Source organism: Pogoniulus pusillus, chromosome 8 (assembly GCF_015220805.1).
Source record: "Pogoniulus pusillus isolate bPogPus1 chromosome 8, bPogPus1.pri, whole genome shotgun sequence".
NCBI classification, from domain to species: Eukaryota; Metazoa; Chordata; class Aves; order Piciformes; family Lybiidae; genus Pogoniulus; species Pogoniulus pusillus.
The window spans coordinates 23,014,098-23,037,349 of record NC_087271.1 but is presented as its reverse complement, the minus strand read 5'-3'; the positions used below and the strand labels follow the sequence as shown (position 1 = coordinate 23,037,349).

Sequence of the window (23,252 nt, the reverse complement as noted above, 5' to 3'; positions counted from 1 at the left end):
AACACATGGAAGAAGCTGTGAAATTACCCCAACTGGCAAAAGTTGACCTGAATAGGGAGTTTATTGAAGGTTTAATTTTCTATTCTGTTCTGCTTGCAATCAAGAATAAACTGTATTAATCTGGTTTATAAACCAACTACCAAACAAAAAAAAAAAAAAACAAAAAAAACAAAAAACACCTCCTTACACGAATTAAAAACAACAACTCATGAGAAGAAAACACTCCACAACATTTAGAGTTCTACAGGGACCAGTATAGGTACAGGGATTTTAATTTTCCATGGCCTGTAAGTATTATAATCTCTATCAACTGCAGGCACTCTGGGACCATGACTAACAGCAGTGCTTGAACTTCAACTGGTTGTTGGGCCCTTTCTTCTCCCCTTAACACTGTTTTTAAACTCATAATTGATCCAGCAAGTTGCAGGGATAAGAAAAAAATATTTAGAGCAACTTGTTTTTCTCACGTCTAACCCACAGACCTGTTACAGGCTATCACATCAACAAATCACAGATGTCTCTGAGGCAGCTCAGCCAGTGTGAACGACCACAGTGTGTCTCGGGGAGGGGGGAAGGCTTTATTCCTGGAGATATTAGACAGAGATTAAAAAATTATAAAGGACATTTGGAAGCCAGGACTCTCTTCATTGTTTTAGCTATCAGTAGCCCTTTCTTTTCATCCATGGCAAATATACCACCACACCTTGCAAGAATTACTTCTCCAAAATCATTGTGTATTTATCTCATCTTCAACACTGCAAGAGCAGTTACAATCACTGACTTCTCCAGGATCCTCTGGAGTCAGAAGATCTCTGTCTTCTCCAAGTCACGTACCTCAGACCTTTAGACATTTATTTCTATGTGAGTTACTTTCCCCCTCTATTTTTCAGTGCAAGCCTGTCATGAAGGAACAGCCCTAAGAGCTTTGGAAATACAGACTTCTGTTTCAGCATAGCCACATTACTGGCAACTTTGGAAATACAGACTTCTGTTTCAGCATAGCCACATTAAGCATCCCATTATGTTCTGCTTGGTCACACTAAGACAATGCTTTGATTTCTAGGAATGGATTAACTGGGACAGCAGAGTTTCTAAACTATTCATTGCTATTAACCACCCTACTATTTGAAAATCATGACCAGAGAGGGAAAAAGAAGAGACATGACTATTTGTCCAGAATTTAAGAGCCTCTGATTGTGCAAGCTGATATCTTCCTGCTCCTGTTAAGGGGCAGGCTAGTTCTGTGATAGATGTCATGAAAGAGGTCCAACTGCTGCTGGGTGTCTTACAGTTCCACCTCGAACTTCTCAGAGAGGCATACATGGGAAAATACCCATGCTGTGGAGCGTGGCTGGGGGACTTCTGTTACTTTGCATCCAGGTTGAGGCCCTTCTCATTTTCCCAGCTGTTCCTCTGAGAAATAAGTGACCCCCAGAGCCCTGTGCAACTCCAGACAGCGATGGCAAGATAAGATGTCTCAGACATCTGCCTCACTGAGCAGACTGAGCTTACCCTATCTCTGTCCTCTCCTGAAGTCACAGAGCCATCCTTGAGTTGCATTTGCTAATGGTAATCTGCTATCATCAGTTAATAGGCTTTTCCTGGCAAAACATACGTAACACTGTGGCAGCCAAAGTTTATACAGGTTCCCTCCAAGTAAGTCACTATAGCTGAGATAGGAACCTGGGAATATTTACCCCCACTCCCCCTCAAAAAATCCAAAAAAAACCAAAAGAGAGAGGTAGGAGATGATATCCAAAGTTTTCAAAGAATTAATGGGAAAGGAGAAAAATGAATCTTTGTAGTAAATAAGAATCTCAGAGATTGCCATAAACTATCAAACTGGTCTGGAAAGCAGATTTCTACTACATTGAGAGTTTTTAATAGCATTGGATAACTAAGATAAACAAAGACTGAAGGGCTGTCAGAGACACAGACACAATTATTGAATTATGACGTCTTCAAGAAGTTATTTACTTTATAGGGTATTTACATAAGGTTCACTTCCTCTTCACATATAAGCTCAAACATTACAAAGATTATTTTTTCCCACTAAATGAGGGGGTTATGTTCAACAGCCTCACAAACATCCATAATTAACTTTCTTTCAGGCACATTCTTAGGCAAGTTTTCCAGGCAATTCCTTTCCTTGTTCCAAGTAACAAGCAATAGGATGAGAGGAAATGGACTGAAGTTGCACTAGGGAAGGTTTAGAGTGGACATTAGGTAAACTTCATTGAAAGGGCTGTCAAGCACTGAAACAGGCTGCCCAGGGAAGTGGCTGAGTCACCATCCCAAGAGCTATTTAAAAGCTCTTATAGATCTGATGATGAGGGACACAGTTTAGTGGTGGATGTGGTAGTGCTGGGTTAAAAGTTGGACTTGATCTTAAAGGTCTTTTCCAAACAAAATTATTCTGTGATCCTATGATTGCCCAGAGCCCAAGAAATTCCAAGGAAACTCCATTCTCTCATCAGGCAAATGAGACCCGTGGAAAGAAAACACAGAGCATCAAAAGGAAGAGGGAAAAGAAGAGATGGAGTATAAAGCGATGACCAGGACACTGTTGTTTACACAGCCAATTTGTTTTCAATTAGATGGCCTATCTGCAATGTTTTTGCTTACCTGAGAAGTGTCATGGTTGAATATGACAGCATTCAGGTCTCCACAGTTGTAATGCTTGATGAGATCTTCAGTGGTATATGGGGCCTGCAAACTCCCTGCTCGGAGGCTTTCATGTTGGAGAAGAGTTTGGTTCAGAGCAAAGAGCACCTGTAGAAACACACAAGAAAAAACAAGGAAGGAGTTAAAAATATTATCAATCAAAACCTAAATTCTCCTGCACTTGATGTCTATTGAATCATTCTGACCTACAGTAGCAAGACCAGGTCATTAGGTGTTCCAAACTGGAAAAGGCATTAGATGCAAAGTCCCCTACCAGCAGAATACCCTGGAATCATAGAATTGTAGAATGGTTTAGGTTGGAAGGGACTTCAAAGGTCTTCTAGTTCCAACCCTCCACCATAGGAAGGGACACATCTCACGAGAACAGGTCACTCAAGGCCTCATCCAATCTGGCCTTGAACACTTCCAGAGATGGAGCAGCCACAGCCTCCCTGGGCAACCTGTGCCAGTGTTTTGTCACCCTCACGGGACAGAACTTCTGGGGAATAGTCCCTCCCCAGCCCTCCTGTAGGCCTCCTTCAGATACTGGAAGGCCACTCCAAGGTCTCCTGGAAGCCTTCTCTTCTCCAGGCTGAAAAGCCCCAATTCTTGTAGTCTGTCCTCATAGGAGAGCTATGAGCATCTCTCTGAGCATCTTCATGGCCTTCTCTGGACTCACTCCAACAGTTCCATGTCCTTCTTGTGTTGAGGGCTCCGGAATTGTATACAATACTCCAGGAGTGGTCTGACAAATCCTTATTATAAATCACTTGATATTCTACATAAAGCACAACTTCACAACACATGGCTCAGAGGCCATGGTCTCAGAAATTTGAGACTATCTATGCTGACGACTTGGCTATATGAGAGACACTGCAATGAAAAAGCCCTTAAGTTAGGAAAATTCCATTGCCTCTGACTGTTCCCTGTCTGCTAGCTGAAATCCAAACTCCAAACTGAGCTGGAAGATGTTTGATAGAAATTAAAATCTTCTGAAGTACTGAAGATGCAGTTGTTGTATTAGGTCTTTCTGCATGTCACTAGTAGTAGAAACTTTAAGAAGTTCATCTTTAGTCTCCCTCTTCTTTTTTTACCCCCTTCATAGCCACTCTTTCGCAAAGTGAAGAGAGATCACAGAATCACAGAGTGTCAGGGGCTGGAAGTGACCTCGAAAAGTCATCCAGTACAGCCCCCTCTGCCAGGATCACCTAGACCAGATCACACAGGAATGCATCCAGGCGGGTTTTGAATATGTCCAGAGAGGGAGAGTCCACAACAACCCCTCTGGGCAGCTTATTCCAGTGTTCTGTCACCCTCTCAGTGAAAAAATTCCTCTTCATGTTTACATGAAATTTCCTATGCCTCAGCTTCTAGCTGAGATACTGAACTTTAACACTGTGCCAGCAGACCAGTCAAGTGTCCCTACTCAAATGCAAACCTGGAAAGATCAAAAAGCCAAAGCGCTCCTCGCTGTGTACATTTAGGTTACTGAGTAAATAAATGTCCTTAAAGATGATATTCCTCTCCTTGCACTACCAAAAAGATACTACATTTCACATTAATGACCACTTCTCTCTTTTGCTTTTGTTTTTTCTTTCCCCAAATATTTGTGACAGACTGTGGGAGTAACTTTTACCAGTTCTCGAACCATCAGATCTGGGCTTTTCGTGTTCAGCTTTCCAAGAATATTCCAAAGAAACTTGATGAAAAGCCAATGAATAAGTCAGGAGAAGCGCAGTGAAGACAGTTTGTCACAGATTATATACATAAGCAAATGCACTTTTCCTTAATTAAAGTGTCAAACTGAGTGGAAATCCAGAGTTCTGAAAAATGATTGTGATGGGTTTTGTTTTCCTGGAAAGACTCCTGCATCCCTCAGCCTTACCTCCCACCACATTTTTAGCTTCTCTTATTTACAAGAGCAGTGCTCTATCCACCCCAAAGGATAATCACTGTCTCGAACTGTGGGTAAGTAACCCATGCTGAGCTCCAGCTAGCCCAGCTAGGCTGCAGTTTGTGACACACATTCTTACTTAATTAAGAATTCCTTCTGAACTTTAAGCAGCTGAGCCCTTTTAAAGAAGTGAAACCCAGAGGAGTTTAAAATGAACAATGTGCAAAGGCATTTGTGGGGTGGAAGTTCTTATTAATTTAAAATTATTCTCACTGAAGCTTATCTGAAGAAAAAGAAATGGTCCATTTGATTTTATCCTGGAAAACCTTAGGGATATAACAAACACATCATTGTTGTGGTTGTTATTATTATTGTTCTTGTTGTTATTATCATCCTCATCACCATCACTGCTATCATTATTAGTGTTGTTGTTGCTATTACTGTCATGGTGGTGTTTGCGGTTATTGTTATTATTATTACTATGGCCAGCAGGGCAAGGGAGGTGATTCTCCCCCTTTATTCTGTTCTCACCAGACCCCCCCTGGAGTAGTGTGTACAGTTCTGGAGCCCCAACACAAGAAGGACATGGAACTGTTGGAGCCAGTCCAGAGGAGGGCCACAAAGATGCTCAGAGGGCTGGAGCAGCTTTACTATGAGGACAGGCTACAAGAGTTGGGGCTAGAGTTTGGGCTAGAGTCTTCTCTCTCTCTTCCAGAGAAGAGAAGGATTTAAGAAGACCTTACAGTGGCCTTCTAATATCTGAAGAGGGCCTACAGGAAGGCTGGGGAGGGACTATTTACAAAGACTTGTCATGACAGGATTAGGGGAAATAGGTTTAAACTGGCAGAGGGGAGATTTAGACTAGATGTTAGGAAGAAGTTCTTTACAGTGAAGGTGGTGAAACACTGGCACAGGTTGCCCAGGGAGGTTGTGGCTGCTCCCTCTGTGGAGGTGTTCAAGGCCAGGTTGGATGAGGCCATGAGCAACCTGCTCTAGTTGGAGGTGTCTCTGCCTGCAGTGGGGGGTTGGAGCTGGATGATCCTTGAGGTCCCTTCCAAAATAAACCATTCTATGATTCTATGGTTATTATTGTTATTATCATCACCATCATCATTATTGTTGTTGAGGTTGTGGTGGTGTTTGTGGTTGTTGTGGTTTTGATGTTATTATTATTTAATAACAAGTCAATAAATACATAATAATATAACACGATATAATAACAATAACAATAGCAATAACACTACTACCACCACTAATGTTAACACTAATCACAGAATCATAGAATCAACCAGGTTTGAAGAGACTTCCAAGATCATCCAGTCCAACCTAGCACCCAGCATACTAATGCTAATACCAATACTACTACTAATAAATACTACCAATACTACTACTTATACTCATAAGTGTAGTGATACCTACCATTATACCCAGGGCACTGCCAGGCTGTCAATGCAAAGCTGTTAGATGCTAACTACCCTATGCAAAGAGGCTGAGGAAAGAAAATTTCATGTTTCAATTTACTTTTTAAAAAACACGAAGATGGTCTTTTGATTGAACCTCTGTGCTAGTTTGAGCCTAGCTAGAATGTTTTGGTGAGAAGAAGTAGATTACAGGCTGTGAAAGGAAAACAATGGTGATGTCTACTTCGCTCATAGGCCTGCTGAGATGTATAAGAACAAGAAATAAAAACATAGATAACCACTCTCACTTCTGCTGCTGGCAAGCTCTGAGCTGCATTTTACTCTCTAACCCACAACCTCACCCTCCATTTTTTTGACTAATCCACTTTGCTTCCTAACCCCTTGGCCGAACCTCCATTCTTCCTTGGGACTGGGTAAGGTTGAGAGGGGTAGGGGGAGGGTGAAGGGGTGGTTGAGAGCTCCTCCTGGGGACTCAGATTTCTGAGAGGGGAGTTGTGTTTCTGTATTACCTTTTACCTTGTCTATTTCTGTATATAACTGTATATACTGTAAATATCTGCTTGTATATTGTGCCAGCTGTAAATATAAGCTTCATTCATATTTCCAGAGCTGGCTGAGTCTAGTCTGGGTGATTTCTAAAGTGTGGGGGGGGAGGGAACACCCAGACCATCACAACCTCTTACACCTTAGTTCAGCAATCAGTTCTCCATTAAGATCTAAGCATAAAAGATTTCCTTGCTCAGATCCAAGGGTCTCTTCAGGCTTTTCTATAAAGAGATCAGCCTTTCTCAGGACCACAGCCTGAAGTTAAGCATCTTCCTAACTTAGTTTTCCTCTAATTAAAAAAAAAAAAAAACCTGAAGAAAAACCCCACAGTCTGAAAAATTTCTAACCTTTGAAAGGATCTGAGCTTTTTTCTTTTTCCCCTAAGGGCTATGGCTCAAAGAGGAAACTCTTCATCCCAGGATTTCCTGGGGATTCTAAACAGTTTGGCTAATAAAAATAAAAGCTTATAAAAACGTTGACAGGAAAACGGAGAGCAGAGGTTTCCCCCAAATGCTTTTAGCAAAATCCTGCTCATTTCTGATTTTTTAAACAATGGATGTACAAAAATATGTATACACACAGGCACACACATATACAAATCACTGACAAATCCTGAGGATAAGACATTATTTTAATTATAATAAAATGTTAAAAAGGCAATAAACAAATCTTTACTCCCAATGGGTTTTGTTGGGTTTGGTTTTTTTTGGTTTGGTTTGTTGGGTTTTTGTTTGTTGTTTTTTTCTGTAATTTTGGTGGAAGAAAAGCTCAATCTGAGCTGTCAGTGTGTTCTTTCAGCCCAGAGAGCCAACCGCATCCTGGGCTGCAGCAAGAGAAGTTTGGGCAGCAGGGCAAGGAAAGTGATCCTCCCCCTCTGCTCCGCACTGGTAAGACCCCATCTGGAGTACTGCATCCAGTTCTGGAGCCCCTGTTACATGAGGGATATGGATGTGCTGGAAGGTGTCCAGAGAAGGGCCACGAGGATGATCAGAGGGCTGGAGCACTTCTGCTATGAGGAGAGACTGAGGGAGTTGAGGCTATTCAGTCTGGAGAGAAGGCGGCTCCGAGGTGACCTTATTGTGGCCTTTCAGTATCTAAAGGGGGCCTGCAAGAAAGCTGGGGAGGGACTTTTGAGGATGTCAGGTAGTGATAGGACTAGGGGGAATGGAACAAAGCTAGAAATGGGTAGATTCATGCTGGATGTTAGGAAGAAGTTATTCAGCATGAGGGTGGTGAGATCCTGGAAGGGATTTCCCATGGAGGTGGTGGAAGCCCCATCCCTGGAGGTGTTTAAGGTCAGGCTGGCTGAGGCTCTAGACAGCCTGATGTAGTGTGAGGTGTCCCTGCCCATGGCAGGGGGATTGGAACTAGATGATCCCTGTGGTCCCTTCCATGTCTGACTGATTCATTACATCTATGATTCCTTCCAGTGAAACCAGTCCTGTGCACTAATGCTCTGGTTTACACTGTCTGTCTGTCTGTCTGTCTCTTTCTGATAAATTTGAAATCTATTACTTGATTTCAGTCACATTTACAGAGGATTAGAAGTCTTAAATAAAACAGCCTACATGTTCCTTGAAATAACTGCCAGGCTGCAGAAAGATCCACAGGATGAGTTCACTTCTTATAAGACACTAAAGACTCCACATGCCTGAAAGCAACTTGAGATTTTACTTTAGGAGGGTAGCTAAAGGAAAACTACAACCACTCAAATGGTTTGTAGTGAAGTCTTGCTTAATTAGGCCACAATCACCATGGGTTTTGGTCGAGTGTCTCAAAAGAAAATTCATGGAATCAGAGGATGGTTTGGCTTGGAAGGGACCTTAAAGGTCATCCAGTTTCAAATCCTGTGATATGGGCAGGGATACCTTCTACTAGGACAGGCTGCTCAAAGCCCATCCAAACTAGCCTTGAACATTTTGAGGCTGGGAACATACACAACATTTCTGGCCAGTCTGTTCCAATGCCCCACCACCCTCGTAGAGAAGAATTCTTTCTTATATCTAACCTAAACCTACCCTCTTTCAGTTTAAAGACATTACCCCTTGTCCTATCACTACATGCTCCTGTTAAAAGTCCCTCTCCAGCTTTTTTTAGGCCTTTTATAGTTAGTGGATACTTAAAGAGAAGCAGGATCTCATCATCACGGCTGCCTGCTTGTTGGCTGGATTTGTAGACCATTTCCTTCCGAGTCAGGTTAAAGCCATCTTAAAACCTGAATTTATTTTTCCTTACTGTTTAGATACACCACAAACCCAATGCTGTTTCCTTTCCTTTTCTTTATCTTAATATCAGTGACCCCACGACCTCCAGCCTAAACCTCTATCTGAGTTAATCTCCCAGAGGTGCCTGAGATTACTGAACAACTGATGACTTCAAAATAAACACACTTAGAGCAACTGCCTATACACAGTCCCACCTAATAAATACAGCAGACAGTATTTATTCTGGGAAGTGATGGGAAGTTATGACTTTGGCTTTGGAGGAGTGCATTTTTATTCACACAATTTATGGTCTCCATGTCGGCACGCTTTGAAAGCCGCTTTTACATGGCTGCCTCTGGCTCCTGTGTGTGACTGATCAACCAAGGACAACAGAAAGGGATTTTCACTCTGCCAGGAGGAAGCTTTTTTATCTGAGTGGGGTCATTCTCTCTGTAGAACAGCAGCCCAGCACGCAGCTTTTATTTGGGTGTTTGGAGACACCACCTCAGCCCTTAGGGCAGAACTGTGGGTCCTGTTTTACTGCCTAAGAGAGCGGGTGCCATCAGTCCTACACAGTGTCTGAAACCACTGGTCCAGACTTTTTAGAAGCTCTTTTGCACAAACCGTGGACATCTCAAACATAAGATGGCTGGACCAGACATTTCTGGTATGGGAAGGTCAGAAAGGATGTAATGGAACATTCATGCATCATGTCCCATACAGCCCCATATCATGTGTTAGGAAGAAGTTCTTTCCAATGAGGGTGGTGAGACACTGGCACAGGTTGCCCAGGGAGGTTGTGGCTGCTCCCTCCCTGGAGGTGTTCAAGGCCAGATTGGATAAAGCCTTGAGCAACCTGTTCTAGTGGGAGGTAACCTTGCCTATGGAGGGAGGGTGGAACTAGATGATCTTTGAGGTCCCTTCCAACCTAAACCATTCTAGAATCATAGAATGCTGAAGGCCTTATTCAACCTGGCCTTGAGCACCTCCAGGGAGGGAGCAGCCACAACCTCCCTGGGCAACCTGTGTCAGCATTTCACCACTTTCATTGGAAAGAACTTCTTCCTAACATCTAGTTGAAATGTCTCCTATGCAAATTTCAACCATTACTCCTCATCCTATCATTACAAGACCCTGTAAAATAGTCCCTTCCCAGCCTTCTTGTAGACCCCCTTCAGACACTGTAAGTCTACTACAAGGTCTCATTGAAGCCTTCTCTTTTCCAGTTGTCATCCAAACAGACACAGTGGTAGGGAAAACAGGACTAATCTGTTCTCTCTGTAATAAACGAGACAACAACTTCCTCACTCCAAGGTCTCCTCGATGCCTTCTCTTCTCCAGGCTGAAGACTCCCAACTCTAGTAGCCTGTCCTCATAGCAGAGCTGCTGCAGCCCTCTGAGCATCTTCATGGCCTTCTCTAGACTTGTTCTAACAGTTCAATGGCCTTCTTGTGTTGGGGGCTCCAGAATTGTACACAGGACTCCATCAGCTGGAGTTACAGGATGAGCCCACATAGAACCATAATTAATAACAATATCACAAAACAAAGTACTTAAATTTCATACTGTGGCATCAGCTCTTGAGCAGGCAACTACTGTTTTCCTTTAAGCACTCTTTTGGGCACATGTCACCACAAGCAAATGCCATATAACCGTTAATGGAAGCATTTGAGTGACTATATTTTTTCAATGTCCAAATTCTGGAAAAGAAATGGCCAATTTTCTTCTTGGTTTAAAACAAAATGCATCATAAATATAGAGGTATATGGTTCTTCAGTGGTTCTTTTGTTCCTATCCTTCTCAATACTCAAATAGAAAACAAAATACACAGTTTCAGGTCAAAAAAGCGGCCTGAGGTAAAAACAAAACCAAAGCAAACCAAACCAAGCAAATAAAAAAAGAAAACCAAAGATAAAAAGGAAAGAAACCCCCAAGTCCATGATGTTCCAGAATAATTCAAAGCAATAAAAGCATTTGCTCAAATCTGTTGAGTTGCATTGGTTTCCAGAAGATGGGTTTCCCCTTCCCTTGAATCTCTTGTGTTGTCGCTAGGAATTAGTGAGCTGTGAAGCTTACCTAATGAGGTCAGCATCAGGAAACAGCTCGGAAAAAACAGGTCCCAGGGGATCTACTAAAAGACTCCCCCAGTGTCCAAATGAAATCCTGGATGCATCGGCACATTGTACAGCCCAGGCTGTGGGAGGAACGCGCCCAACTCTGTTGTTGCTGTTCCTATAAAGGGACAGCTAAGGAAAGTGAAACTATTAACTCATCCACTGGAATTTCTGCTCACAAACCGTGCCCCCTGTTAAAGCTCCTCATAAAAGCCTTTCAGCTAGTTAGTTCCATATGTTCCCCAAACCCACAGTTATTGCTTCTGAAAGGCAGGAGTAGTTAACAGTCTGCGGCTTGGCACTGACCAGGGAGACCCAAGGACCTCACTTTTTCTCCCTCCCTTTCAAACTGCCAATTAACCAGTTTAATAAAACAGTTTGAATCTGATGAAGGTGCTTGGAGAAATCCTTAAGCAGCACCTATCCTACTGCCTTAGCCACAACAGTGACACCAGGCATGGCCTGGTGCAAAACAGTCACACAACTGATGTGCAGCCCCATGACTCAGACTGGTTTTCTTGATGCCGAGAAGGCTTCAGGGAAATTGAGGATCCAAGGCTTCGGTCCAGCATACCCAAAGCTCCTGCTGAAGCTGACTTCAAACACCTTAACTCTTCAGAAAGAAGTTCTTCACTGAAAGAGTGATTGCCCATTGGAATGGGCTGTCCGGGGAGGTGGTGGAGTCACCATCCCTGGAGGTGCTTAAGAGGAGGCTGGATGAGGCACTTAGTGCCATGGTTTAGTTAATTAGAAGGGTTAGGTGATAGGTTGGACTTGATGATCTTAGAGGTCTTTTCCAACTTATAATTTCAGCCCCAACTTTCCTCTTTATGCCATGTTCTCATGCTGAACTTGCATCTGCTACAGCAAGCACTCTTAAAATAATTTTCTGTGTTACATTCAGTAGTCTTGAACTGGTCCATTTCTCAGCTGTGCTGAGCTCAGCAGATTAACTTTGATAACCGAACTTTCCCAGAAGGTTAAATATTTGTATGGAACGCACTACACTCTGTGCAGTTTGATTCTGCGTTTTTCTGGTTGAAGTGCAACAAGTTGCAGTAGTCAACACCTTGCCAACAGCTTGCAGGTCTAAATGCCACCAGTTGGACTTCTGGGCATCAGTCTTACCTCTTGTTAACAAAAAGGTAAACAGACAATAAAATCAATTCATGCCTTTGGCATGAGACCACACTCTTGAAGAGAGACAACTTCTATTTTTTATTCTTCTTTATTGCTGAACCAAGAGTGGTTGAAAAGAAAACATTTTCTCCCTGGAACTCACCTGAGCAAGTCTGTGATATGACACATGGGTTTGTTAACTTGCTAGACCACGAAACATTGCACAGGAGATGCCTAGCAGCAACCTAAAAAGCCCATGTAAGTTTTTACCCAAGTCACGATGGAGTTTTGTGTGTGCTAGAAGTTTGTGAGAAGGCTTGCAGAGAAGAGCAGCACTCCTGGAGACATGGGGCTGCAGTACATTGCTCCAAAGGTGTTGTTGGAACAAGAGCAGTCATCCCAGATAAGTCCAACACTCCCAAAAAGCATCTGGTAACAGATACTTTGGGAAAGAATGTAAGAAATGAGGTGAGCTGAGGGTAAACTTTCCTCAGACAACACTTCCCATCTTTTGGAAATCTGCCAGTTGGAGAGCTTGTGGTTGAAAATACCTCTTCTATCACTTCTTCCCACCCACATCCCTGCTCCCTGTGTCTTTACCTCTAAATTATCACTGTGGTTGCACCACTCTGTTTAAGAGCAGCCAGCTGTCTGATCTAAGCACAGAGGAGGTCACAGCCCCCTACTCTGCTCAGCAACTGCGTTCCCCAAATCGATGCCTGGCAGGATGCCTGAAGGGCAATGCCCACAGTCACTTTTCCTCCACCTTAAATGGGCACATTGTCCCCACTTTCAGGATCATCACCTTCAAAGGGGCATGTGAAATCCTTCCCAAGAACCTGAAACCACGTTTGTGCTCTTGATGCACAAGCAAAATTGTTCCTGGGCCCATCTGGGGTTTCGACTTTACTTTTTTGTCTCCATCGTAACAGGAGGAATGTGGGAACATGCCCCGAGCAGAGCCTACCAGTTGGCCCCGGTGATGAGTGAGCTGCAATGAAAGGGGCACCCTCACAGAAAAAAAGCAAAGCTCTGGGGGGTTTGGGGAACTCCTGGTTTTAGGCACCCAGCCTAAGATTCTGTGTTTTTGAAAGGCTGGCTTCATGATATGCTAAGCATCCACCCAGTGAAAAATGCAACTGGTCCTGGGTGTATTTAATTTGAGGTTTTATTCATATTGCTGCTTAATTTTGAACTGTTTCCTTTTAATTACCAGCTGAAGCTACATAGTAAAATGGACTAGCCCCACAGGCATGTTTTTCTTTCTATTATATTACAGTGAGGCAGCAGATTAACTCCTTCAGCCATCCCAGCTTAACACCTCACAATGCCAGCCCGGCCCCTTTCCAAACTGCTGCTCCTGCAGCAAGAACGGCTGAAGGGGACATAAAGATATATGTTCTGAATTTCAACTACCAGCCCTGGATACCAACACAAACAGGTGCCAATTTCAACATACATCACCATACTGGAGTGTAAATCATTGCCCATCAGGAAGGGGAGCACTTTCCAGTGAACCAGATGGAGCTACAACCTCTGGCCAAGGACAAACACTTTTGGGACATCAAATGTCTCAGCTTTCTAGTCTCCATGTGAGCATGACCAAGTTGGCAGCTGTAAGAAAGGGAATGTTTCCTAAGCCTGAAGGTGACTGCATCCTCATGAGGTCAACAGGGAAAGAAAAGGAAAAAAAAACTCAAACAAAACAAAACCCACCAATCCAAAAATCCAACAACAAAAAAAACCCAACCAAAACCAGTGGGGGCTTGGAACAGGCTAAGAAAAGGAAGCCTTCAAGAGGAAGCAGAGTGCTGAACTCATCAGGGACAAGCACTTGACTTGGGTTGGTTATTATTTTAGCTCAGGTTGTTTTTTTTTTTAGCTTAATCTCAAATTTGGATTGGGGGAACTGAAGAATGAGCTTGGGGTTTTTCACTAAGCACAGGGCTTGATCTCTAGGTCCTCCTCAACTAGAAAAAAAACCTCAACATTAATGAAGACAGCTGATGGGATCTCACCTGTACCAGCTGTTACGGGGCACAGCAATCCCCAGGTAGCTTCACCAGGGCAACTCCTCTATCCCCCTAGGAATTCATAGTTATATCCTCAGGATCAACCTTGGGGCTGTAATGCAGACCTTGTAAGCATGGAGATTTGAGGAGTGTTTGCAGCAGCTCCAACACTTCATGCTTTGATGTGGCATCTCTGAGAGAGGGAGCCTGCCCAAGAGTCACATGCAGCATGGCCCATCATACCAGCAGCCCAAGAAAAAAAGCTCATTTCCTTAAAAATATCAGAGGAAAGAGTCCAGCACAAACAGCATCACCTGGGAGTTGGTCTCTTCTCCCAGGCAACCAATGACAGAACTGGAAGACACAGTCTCAAGCTGCAGCAGGGCAGGTTCAGGCTGGATGTTAGGAAGAAGTTCTTCATAGAAAGAGTGATTGGCATTGGAATGAGCTGCCTGGGGAGGTGGTGGAGTCACCATCCCTGAAGGTCTTTAAAGAGGCTGGGTGAGGCTCTTGGTGCCATGGTTTAGTTAATTAGAAGGTGTCAGCTGATGGGTTGGACTCGATGATCTTGAAGGTCTTTTCCAGTGTGGTTAATTCTGTGATTGTGTGATTCTGATTCTGTGGTTTTGTGAATAAGGATGTTGTGCAGGCCCAAGTGTCCCTGGACCAAAAAAAGAAGAGTTCGCCCTCATCCTCCTGCTGATAATGAGAGTGTTTGGGTGCAGAAGCAATGTGCAAGTCAACAGCCCATGCCTTAGGTCACCTGCTGCTCCAGCAAAAAGTCAGGGTAATTAGGCAGTGACATTATGGCCCTGGGTTACAACAGATGGCCACAAAAATCTTACAGACAACTGCTCGGAGCTGTATTTTATCGAAGCCTGGGAAAGGGCACTGAAGGTGGTCAATCATAATTCACTGGGAAGACAAGCAGGCGCTTTGCAGGAGGGTAAGGTTAGAGCTATACCACTGTGCTCTCCAAAGGCAGCTTGGTGGGGCCTGCTGCCAAAACTGACCCTTTAAAATGCTCTCACCAGCCCTCACACTGCAGCATGGGGCTGCAACTTTCTCTGGAAGCCCTGTCGCCAGCTTGCACTGCGCTAGAGAAGCAGCAGCCACCAACCTCATCCTCAAGTCCTCTGTCATAGGGGACAGAAAGGGAAAACTGCAGGCATAGCTAGGAGGTTAACATGAAAAAACTACAGCAGCCCCAGGTTCAGCTACTCCTCTGATGGAGGTGCAGCAAAGGGCAGATGTAGAGGCAGAGATGCCCATAACAATACAGTGTTAACTTTGGGGGTCAGGGTACACAGGCAATAGGAAGAGGCATCAGGTCATAGAATCATAGAATCAGCCAAGATGGAAGAGATCATCCAGTCCAACCTATCACCCAGCCCTAGTCAATCAACTAGGTCACGATTCTAAGTGCCTCATCCAGTCTTGAACACCTCCAGGGACGGCAACTCCACTACCTCCCTAGGCAGCCCATTCCAATGGCAATTTACTCTCTCTGTGAAGAACTTCCTCCTAACATCCAGCCTGTACCTCTCCTGGCACAATTTGAGACTGTCCCCCCTCAGTGCTGCTGCTCTTTCAGGCTGGGGAATGTAGTATACCCCCTTTACAGTTACAGCCCTGTTGCAGTCTACAGGATTTTTGCCTAGAAGTAGCAAGTTACATTAAAAAAATATTCAAAATCCAGCTAGTCAGGGAAAGGATGTGACCTACCCATCAAATCACAGCAGCTCAGATTTCTAATATCATCTACTTGTAGCCAAGCACTTGACTCAAACTAAGCAGAGGCCAAGAATAATTCACAAAATTATTTACATTGATTTTTCAGCAAATAAATTCACCTCACAAATAGCTTCAAGGAAAATGCAATCTATTCACAGTCAGACTGCCTAGACAGAAGAGTTTTATATAATTAATTATTTGTAACAAGCCATTCTGTTAGCTTTCAAGGTTAGAATGATAAATTCAGGCATTTTATTTTCCATTATCACAGTATCACAGTATCAGTTATGAATTAGATTTGATAAAATCTAATCAAATTTTCTAACAAAAAATCAAATTTATTTTTTGCAGCACAGGAGGTTCCACCGCAGCAAAAGGGAGATCACAGAGCACTGGAACAGGCTGCCCAGAGAGTATCACAGTATCACAGTATCATCAGGGTTGGAAGAGACCTCACAGATCATCAAGTCCAACCCTTTACCACAAAGCTCAAGGCTAGACCATGGCACCAAGTGCCACGTCCAATCTTGCCTTGAACAGCCCCAGGGACGGCGACTCCACCACCTCCCCAGGCAGCCCATTCCCGTGTCCAATGACTTATATCAGGCTCTCTCAATGCAATTCTGTTGTGTAAGAATTATGGCAGGTTATCTTTCAAGAGGCAGCTCTAACTCCTACATTTTCATTATCATTAAAGGATCATATTTTTTGAAGCTGTTTTAAGCCTAGGCTGAAGAGTGTCCATTCCAGTCAGAGAACACCTATAAAACCAGCTACTGAAGAGGAGATGCTGCTAAAGAATCAAGAATAGTGTTCACAGAGTTTTGCTCCCTGCTTTGAGTGAGGATCAGATGTTGCTGTAAAATATTCACATAGCTTGGCAAATTCTGAAGAAAGCATTTCATTCAAGCTACATTTGGCTTTTCCTTCTTTGTTCTAACTACGAAGAAACGATCTAGAAGACTTCTTTGCTTCAAATATTCCTGAAGTGGTATTTCCCCACATAAATAATAATAAAAGAGGTAACTAATGGTGTTTTCAAGCACAATCCCATTCCATATACACAGAGAAAATACAAGAGATTTCACCTCAATACAAGAGAGATGTGGAGGTGCTGGAGTGGGTCCAGAGGAGGGCAACAGAGCTGGGGAAGGGCCTGGAGAATAAATCTTATGAGGAGTGACTGAAGGAGATGAGGTTGATTAGTGTGAGGAAGAGGAGGCTGACAGACCTCACTGCTGTCTACAGCTACCTGAAGGAACATTGTGGAGAGGCTGCTGCTGGGCTCTTCTCACAGGTAACTGGAGACAGAACAAGGGGGAATGGCCTCAAGCTGAGACTGGGGAGGTTTAGATTGAACATTAGGAAAACGTTTTTCACTGAGAAAGTGATCAGGCACTGGAATGAGCTGTCCATGAAGGTGATGGAGTCACCCACCCTGGATGTGTTTAAGGGTGGTTTGGATGTGGTGCTTAGGGCTGTGGTTTAAGGTGAATCTTGTAGAGAAGGGTTCTAGGTTGGATTTGGTGATCCTGAGGGGCTTTTTCAACCTGGATGTTTCTGTGATTCTGTGAATTTGTTTCCAGATTTTGTAGTCTTCATCATAGTTTCCAGCTCTCAGGTCTCACCAGATCAGTCAGGTCAGGTCAACACTGGAAAAGTGCAAGGAATAAAGGTGTGGAAATGGGTGCAGGGTGCTGCTTGGGAGTCACCCTGGGAAAAACACTGTTGTTTCTCTGGTGAATGTTTATTTCCTAGTAAAGCTGTAGCCACTGGGCTGGTTGGAATATAGCAGGCAATCCGTTTAGTGGCTTGTGCAACTTTGCATGCTGCTGGTTCTTAGCTATTTTGTACATAGAATTATGGTAGTCCTGAGGGTCTTTTCTAACCTGGATGATTCTGTGATTCTGTGAAAATATCTAAGAGACAAGACTCAGGTTCACCTCCTGCTCCTTTAGCCACATCTCCCCACCCCTTAGATGCACTCCCAGAAGCAAAACAAAAAACCTTTCTCCCTCCACTCTTTTCTTCCTCGCATGTTGAATATGAACGCTCTGCAAACACACCCACAGATAAGCAAGCACACAGCCATCCCCTGAAACACTCCATAAAAGTTCAGCAGATTGTTCTTTCTATTGCTCTGCTTCACCAGAAAGAGTCTCAGAAATCTTACAGGCACTGAAGACATTGCATAGAGGAACACAGCTGAGAAATCTTGGAGACCAGAAGGTGAAAACCAAAAGAAACCCTCCAAAGCAAATCTCTTTGATGGTGCCCTGGAGTAGTACAGAACAACAGAATCATAGAATCAGTCAGGGTTGGAAGGGACCACAGGGACCATCCAGTTCCAATCCCCCTGACATGGGCAGGGACACCTCACACTACATCAGGCTGTCTAGAGTCTCATCCATCCTGGCCTTAAACACCTCCAGGGATGGGGCTTCCACCATTTCCCTGGGCAATCCCTTCCAGGGTCTCACCACCCTCATGGTGAAGAACAATGGCAGCCTTTTTCACAATCGAGACTGTGAGACTGGAGCTCAGAGGCTTCAGCCCACTCTTCCACTTCAGGACAGTAGGGAAGACATCAAACAAGGAAACCCAAAGTAGTGGTGTGGGTAGTAAGAATGGAGATGATCACTTCCGGGTTTGACAACTTCTTAAGCCTAAATCATAGGAGGACAGGGAGCTTCAGAGCCACTCTCAGATGGTATAATTTAGCATCCTTCTGATGATTTATACCCACTGAAATCCTATCTGTATACCTGGAGGAGGAGAAAGGGATGAGGCAGGAGGTAGGAAACAACATGCTCCACAAAACTGGAAGATCAGCTAATGTGGAAGACAACATCTGTTCTGATTTTTTTTTCCTCTTAGTGATCATTTTACCTTCCATGAAGTAGGTAAGAAAAGGGTAGGTTCAGGTGGTTTCACAGACCACGTCCTTTGAAGATGGAAGTTGGTCAGCTTAGTTTGCTTCAATCAAGCTTTGCTAATTCACTTGACAGGGAATTTTACCTCCTGTTTCTATTTTGTCCAAGGGCAATTATGTTTGCCCTTTAATTGTTCCTCCAATTTTGCAATACATTTATAGAATTCTAATAAAATTAGCTTGGATTTTGAATAGCAAATTCTCAGAACCACCTAGAAATGAACTGTAGGTCTGGAATTATTCAGTAAATTACCCCAATCCATGAACACATCTGAGAAAAATGTCAGATAGTTAATATAGAGAAGCAAAAATTGAATAGATTGCAAAAGAGAAGCTACTCAGTAAACATTCTTTATTGAGCTCTGCTAACAAAGTTATGGGAACCAAAACATGAGGATACAAACATTAATAAGACAGAGACTTCATGGAGTCTTGCTTAAAGTGTAAATTCTGACTCTTTTTTTTCTCATGGGGTGATCTCTCCTCTTTGCTTTTAGGAAGCTAAATTACATTTTGCTTTGCCTGTTTTCATCACATTTTGCTCTGAGCGCAAACGACTGGGAGAAAAAGCTCTGCTCTTTCTATGTTGATAGAAACTGAAAAGGGATTAACCAAAAAAGCAATAAACTATTCCCCTTGAATTGCCAGCCCTACATTTTCTTATTAGTGCCTACCCACACTAATTTGAAAGTCAGCAGTGCTGGTTTTCTCCAAAGCTGTCAGCTGAAATAAGCTAGTCCTGTTCCTTACAGGCTGCATTTGCCAAAGATCTCTCTGCTTTCAAAACACGCTCCCTCCACCAAATACATCAAGATTGTTGCCCTTTTCAGAATTTCCCATAGGTCCACGGTGACGTTAAAGAGGGAGTAAAACTAGCATGGTATTTTTCAAGCTATTAGCACGGGAATGCTTTGTACACAAGAATGTCAAAGCAAAGTCAAGCCTTGCGAGCAGCACTGAAGGTAGATGGATGAGTGTATGAGTCACGTTACTCACAAAGATCGCAGACCTAAGCCATTTAAGAGAGTCATGCTAGGAGGTGAAGGACCCCTGATGCAAGAAGATAGTGGTTCTGCAAAAGACACATGAAATGTCACTCAGTTACAATGGGAATTGCTCAATAAAAAGCAATCCACGTTGCCTTTTCTTTGGACTTGTCATGTGAGCACTGGGAATGGCAACACAAAAGTCCCCGTAGCATTGTACGGAAGTTCCAGTCCATCTCGAGCCATTCTTAAGGCACTTTTGCCAGTCTCCTCTCCAATAAATTCAGAAGATCTGGCACCCAAAAGTTGATACTGCAAGCACTACCTCTGGTCCTGTTGACTCAATTGTCCTGCATGACCAGGTGACTAGTTCCTGACTGGCACTGGCATTTCTCAGAACTGGCCTGCTGCCTACCATGCAGCCACGGGCAGAGCTTGACCCTTTGCATCCACAACTAAATGCTACCAGATGGATGCATCAGTTCAAAGGCCGGTGGAAACAATTAAGATTGCAGGAAGCCGCATTTATCCTTCCACCTATGGCACTGAATTAATCACAGCTGATAGGGATCTAAACAGAGCAATGAAATCTTGCCTTCATGTCCCACTCAAGCCCCTGATTTATATCACTGCCTGTCAAGAGATGGCAGAAGATTGCCCAGTAGCTGCTGAATGCTTCTCTCCCACCCTTTCCTTCTTCTGGGGAGACAAATATAAGCCAGGACATTCCTGCTCTGCTTAGGATGCCATGAAACCTAACCTCATGTTGACACAAGCATTAGGCCCCAGGACTGTATAACAAGTCACTGACAGAAAGATATAAGATAGAGCTTCCAAATTTGGCTGGCCACACACAGGCAGCACTGGAGTATGAGTATTGCTGGCTCCCTGAGCTTTCACACCTGTGAGGGAGTCTCGGTATGGTAGCCAGTAGACACCCACTCATAGGCACAACACTTGTCAACCCAGTTGCATCTTTCAGTGGGTTCAGTGGCAGATGCTGCTTTGGATTCTTAAGGCTTCTGTATCAGGTATTTACTTACCAGGCCACACAGGTTGGATTTTGTCCTAAACACAGGAAAAATCCAGGGGCCACTGAACAGCTATATCCCTATAAAATCATGGAACCATCAGGGCTGGAAGAGATCTTTAAGATCATTGAGTCCAACCATAACCAAACTACCATGACCATTAAACTATGTCCTGAAGTGCCACATCCTACCTATAGTTGCTGTTAAGAGCACCGTAAAAGAGGGAGTGACAGAACCCACCCATGTTGTATCGGACTGAGAGTTTGGGTGTCCAGGTGTGAATCTGAGTATTTGGGCTCAACTAAAACTAAGTTTAACCTTCAGTGCCCATTATCAGAAATCCTACATCAATGACCCAAAGGAGACTCTTAGGATCTGTGCTCAGTGCCTTCTCTGAAAGAAGATCTCCTGATGTCTGGTTCCTCCCTCTTCCAATGACACATTGATACCCACATATCACCTTAACCGTGAGAGGGGAATGGATCTGCTACCATATGCCAAGCTTTTCTCCCTTTGTGGGAGGCAAAGCAAAGACAAACAAGGAGGCTTGAGTCAAAACAAGGGTTAACTTAAGAATTGAGCTTGCTTAAAATAAAAGTTGTCACCAACTGAACAGAACAAGTAGCCATTGAAGAGAAAACTGTTGAGATTTATGGGCCCCATTCTAGAGACATAAAAGGGGAGTCAATCATCATTTGAAGTTTATTTTTTTAATAAGAGCTCCTCAAACATTCCCTACACTTTTCATTGCCAGAAATGTAAGCTTGTGGCTGTTAAAAAGTTAAAAATTAGGGGTTTCCTAAGTGGGAGCAGAATGCATGGTTGCTCTGTACGACCCTGGCTACTCTAACAGCTACTGCTAATTCCCAGTGGAAGCATCAATGGCTTGTGAAATAGACTCCTTTCTTTTCTTGTACAAATTATTCCTTTATATTTTTGAACTTCTGAACCCCTGGGCTTAATAACAACTCCACAAGAAAGAAGGAAAATGATTGAGTGTTTATAACAACATGCATCTTTTTTGATCATCATTCCAGGTTGTGGCAATTCCAGTTTAGCACAGCCTTCAGCGTAGCTGCTCTGCTAAATGATTCAGAACTGGGAGGAGGAGAGGAATGAGAAGGACATCTCCTTCTAGACAGGAACTGTGGTCACTACACTTCTAGAAAAACTGAGCATTTAGTTTTGCTGTCTTCCTTTCATTCCCAAAACTATAACTTACAGCCTACCTATGTGAGCTATAAGGAGAAATTATACACTGGCTGCCCTTGTGGGCTTCAGCCTTGCAGCCTTCAAGTGAGCTGCACACATCAGAATGTGGGCTATAAACCATGGCAAAATGAAGCAAGACAAAACCTTTAACAACACACCCACACATGCAAGCAAAGAAAGAAACAAACCAAGGGGAAATAACAGGAGTAAACAGTGATTATCTTTTTTTTTTTTCCCACTTACAAAAGGAAAACAATCTGTCAGGGCTGCAACAGATGACAGCCTATTTATTTTCTCTGAAAGACCTACAGTTGTTGGATTCTCAACTACTTCCCAAAAGGTTTACATGACTTTCAATTAAAAAAGGCTAACACTAGGAAATGCATTTCACTGAACAGAAAATGGCAAGGTCAGGCTCAGGAAGTGCTCATCTTCCTCCAACAGTCAATTTAACAAGCATTAAATCAATGTTTATTACATCCTAGATCCTTTGCTGCCCTGTACCATCACTTTGTTGATTAATGTCATGCTAACTCGTAATTATGAGATTCATTATATGCTGCTTGGTAACTCATATTCTGAACTAGATCCTCTGCCAGGACACAATCCTGTACCCACTCGGGTCAGTGGTGCAACATAACCCAAACCTTTTAAAGGACAATTGTGACAAATCTTAAAAAAAAGAGAGGTTTGTAAGGACAGGGCAAGGAGTAAAGAGTTTAAACTGGCAGAGGGGAGATTTAAACTAGATGTTAGGAATAAATTCTTCACAGTGAAGGAGGTGGAACACTGGAACAGGTCACTCAGGGAGGTTGTGGATGCTCCCTCTCTGGAGCTGCTCAATGCTAGGTTAGATGAGGCCTCGAACGACCTGTTCTAGTGGGAGGTGTCCCTGTATATGGCAGGGGGTTGGAGCTAGATGATCTTTGAGGTCCCTTCCAACCTAAACCATTCTATGATCCTATGGTTCTATGACAGTCCATACAACTCAGCAGTGCTCAGCTCTAGAGCTGCCACCACTTACACTTTAGCAAAGCCTACTGCTCAGTGGCACACCTTCACCAGACTGTTGGCAAGGAGAAACAGAGCCTGATTCCCTGCAACAGACCAATACAGGCTTTGCTGAAACTGAGCTAAATCAGAACTCAGCACCCTTGAGGTTTTCAAACATTTGCCTTTACATTGTTTCTGTATGGGTGGTATTTTCTTCAGGCTCTCACTAGCATAATCTAGCAGTAACCTCACTAGCATAATCTAGCAGTAACACTTTCATGCCGATGCATCTGCACCCAGATGCCTTACTCCACTGATTACATCACAACAGGGAGAGTGTTCTCTCCTCTTCGCCTATGCATTATAAAAACTGATGAAAGGGACAAATTG

General features: G+C 43.4%; 1 protein-coding gene across 8 annotated transcripts in view; it reads right to left on the bottom strand.

Annotated features, from left to right (window-relative positions):
* The window catches only part of TRABD2B (TraB domain containing 2B), a 354,347-nt gene that overhangs the window by 161,889 nt on the left and 169,206 nt on the right, over positions 1-23,252 (bottom strand). For all 8 annotated transcript variants that reach the window (XM_064147574.1, XM_064147576.1, XM_064147577.1 and 5 more), the window contains exon 3: positions 2,626-2,772. In XM_064147574.1, the coding sequence (XP_064003644.1) occupies positions 2,626-2,772 (147 nt within the window). The remainder of the gene's footprint in view (positions 1-2,625; positions 2,773-23,252) is intronic.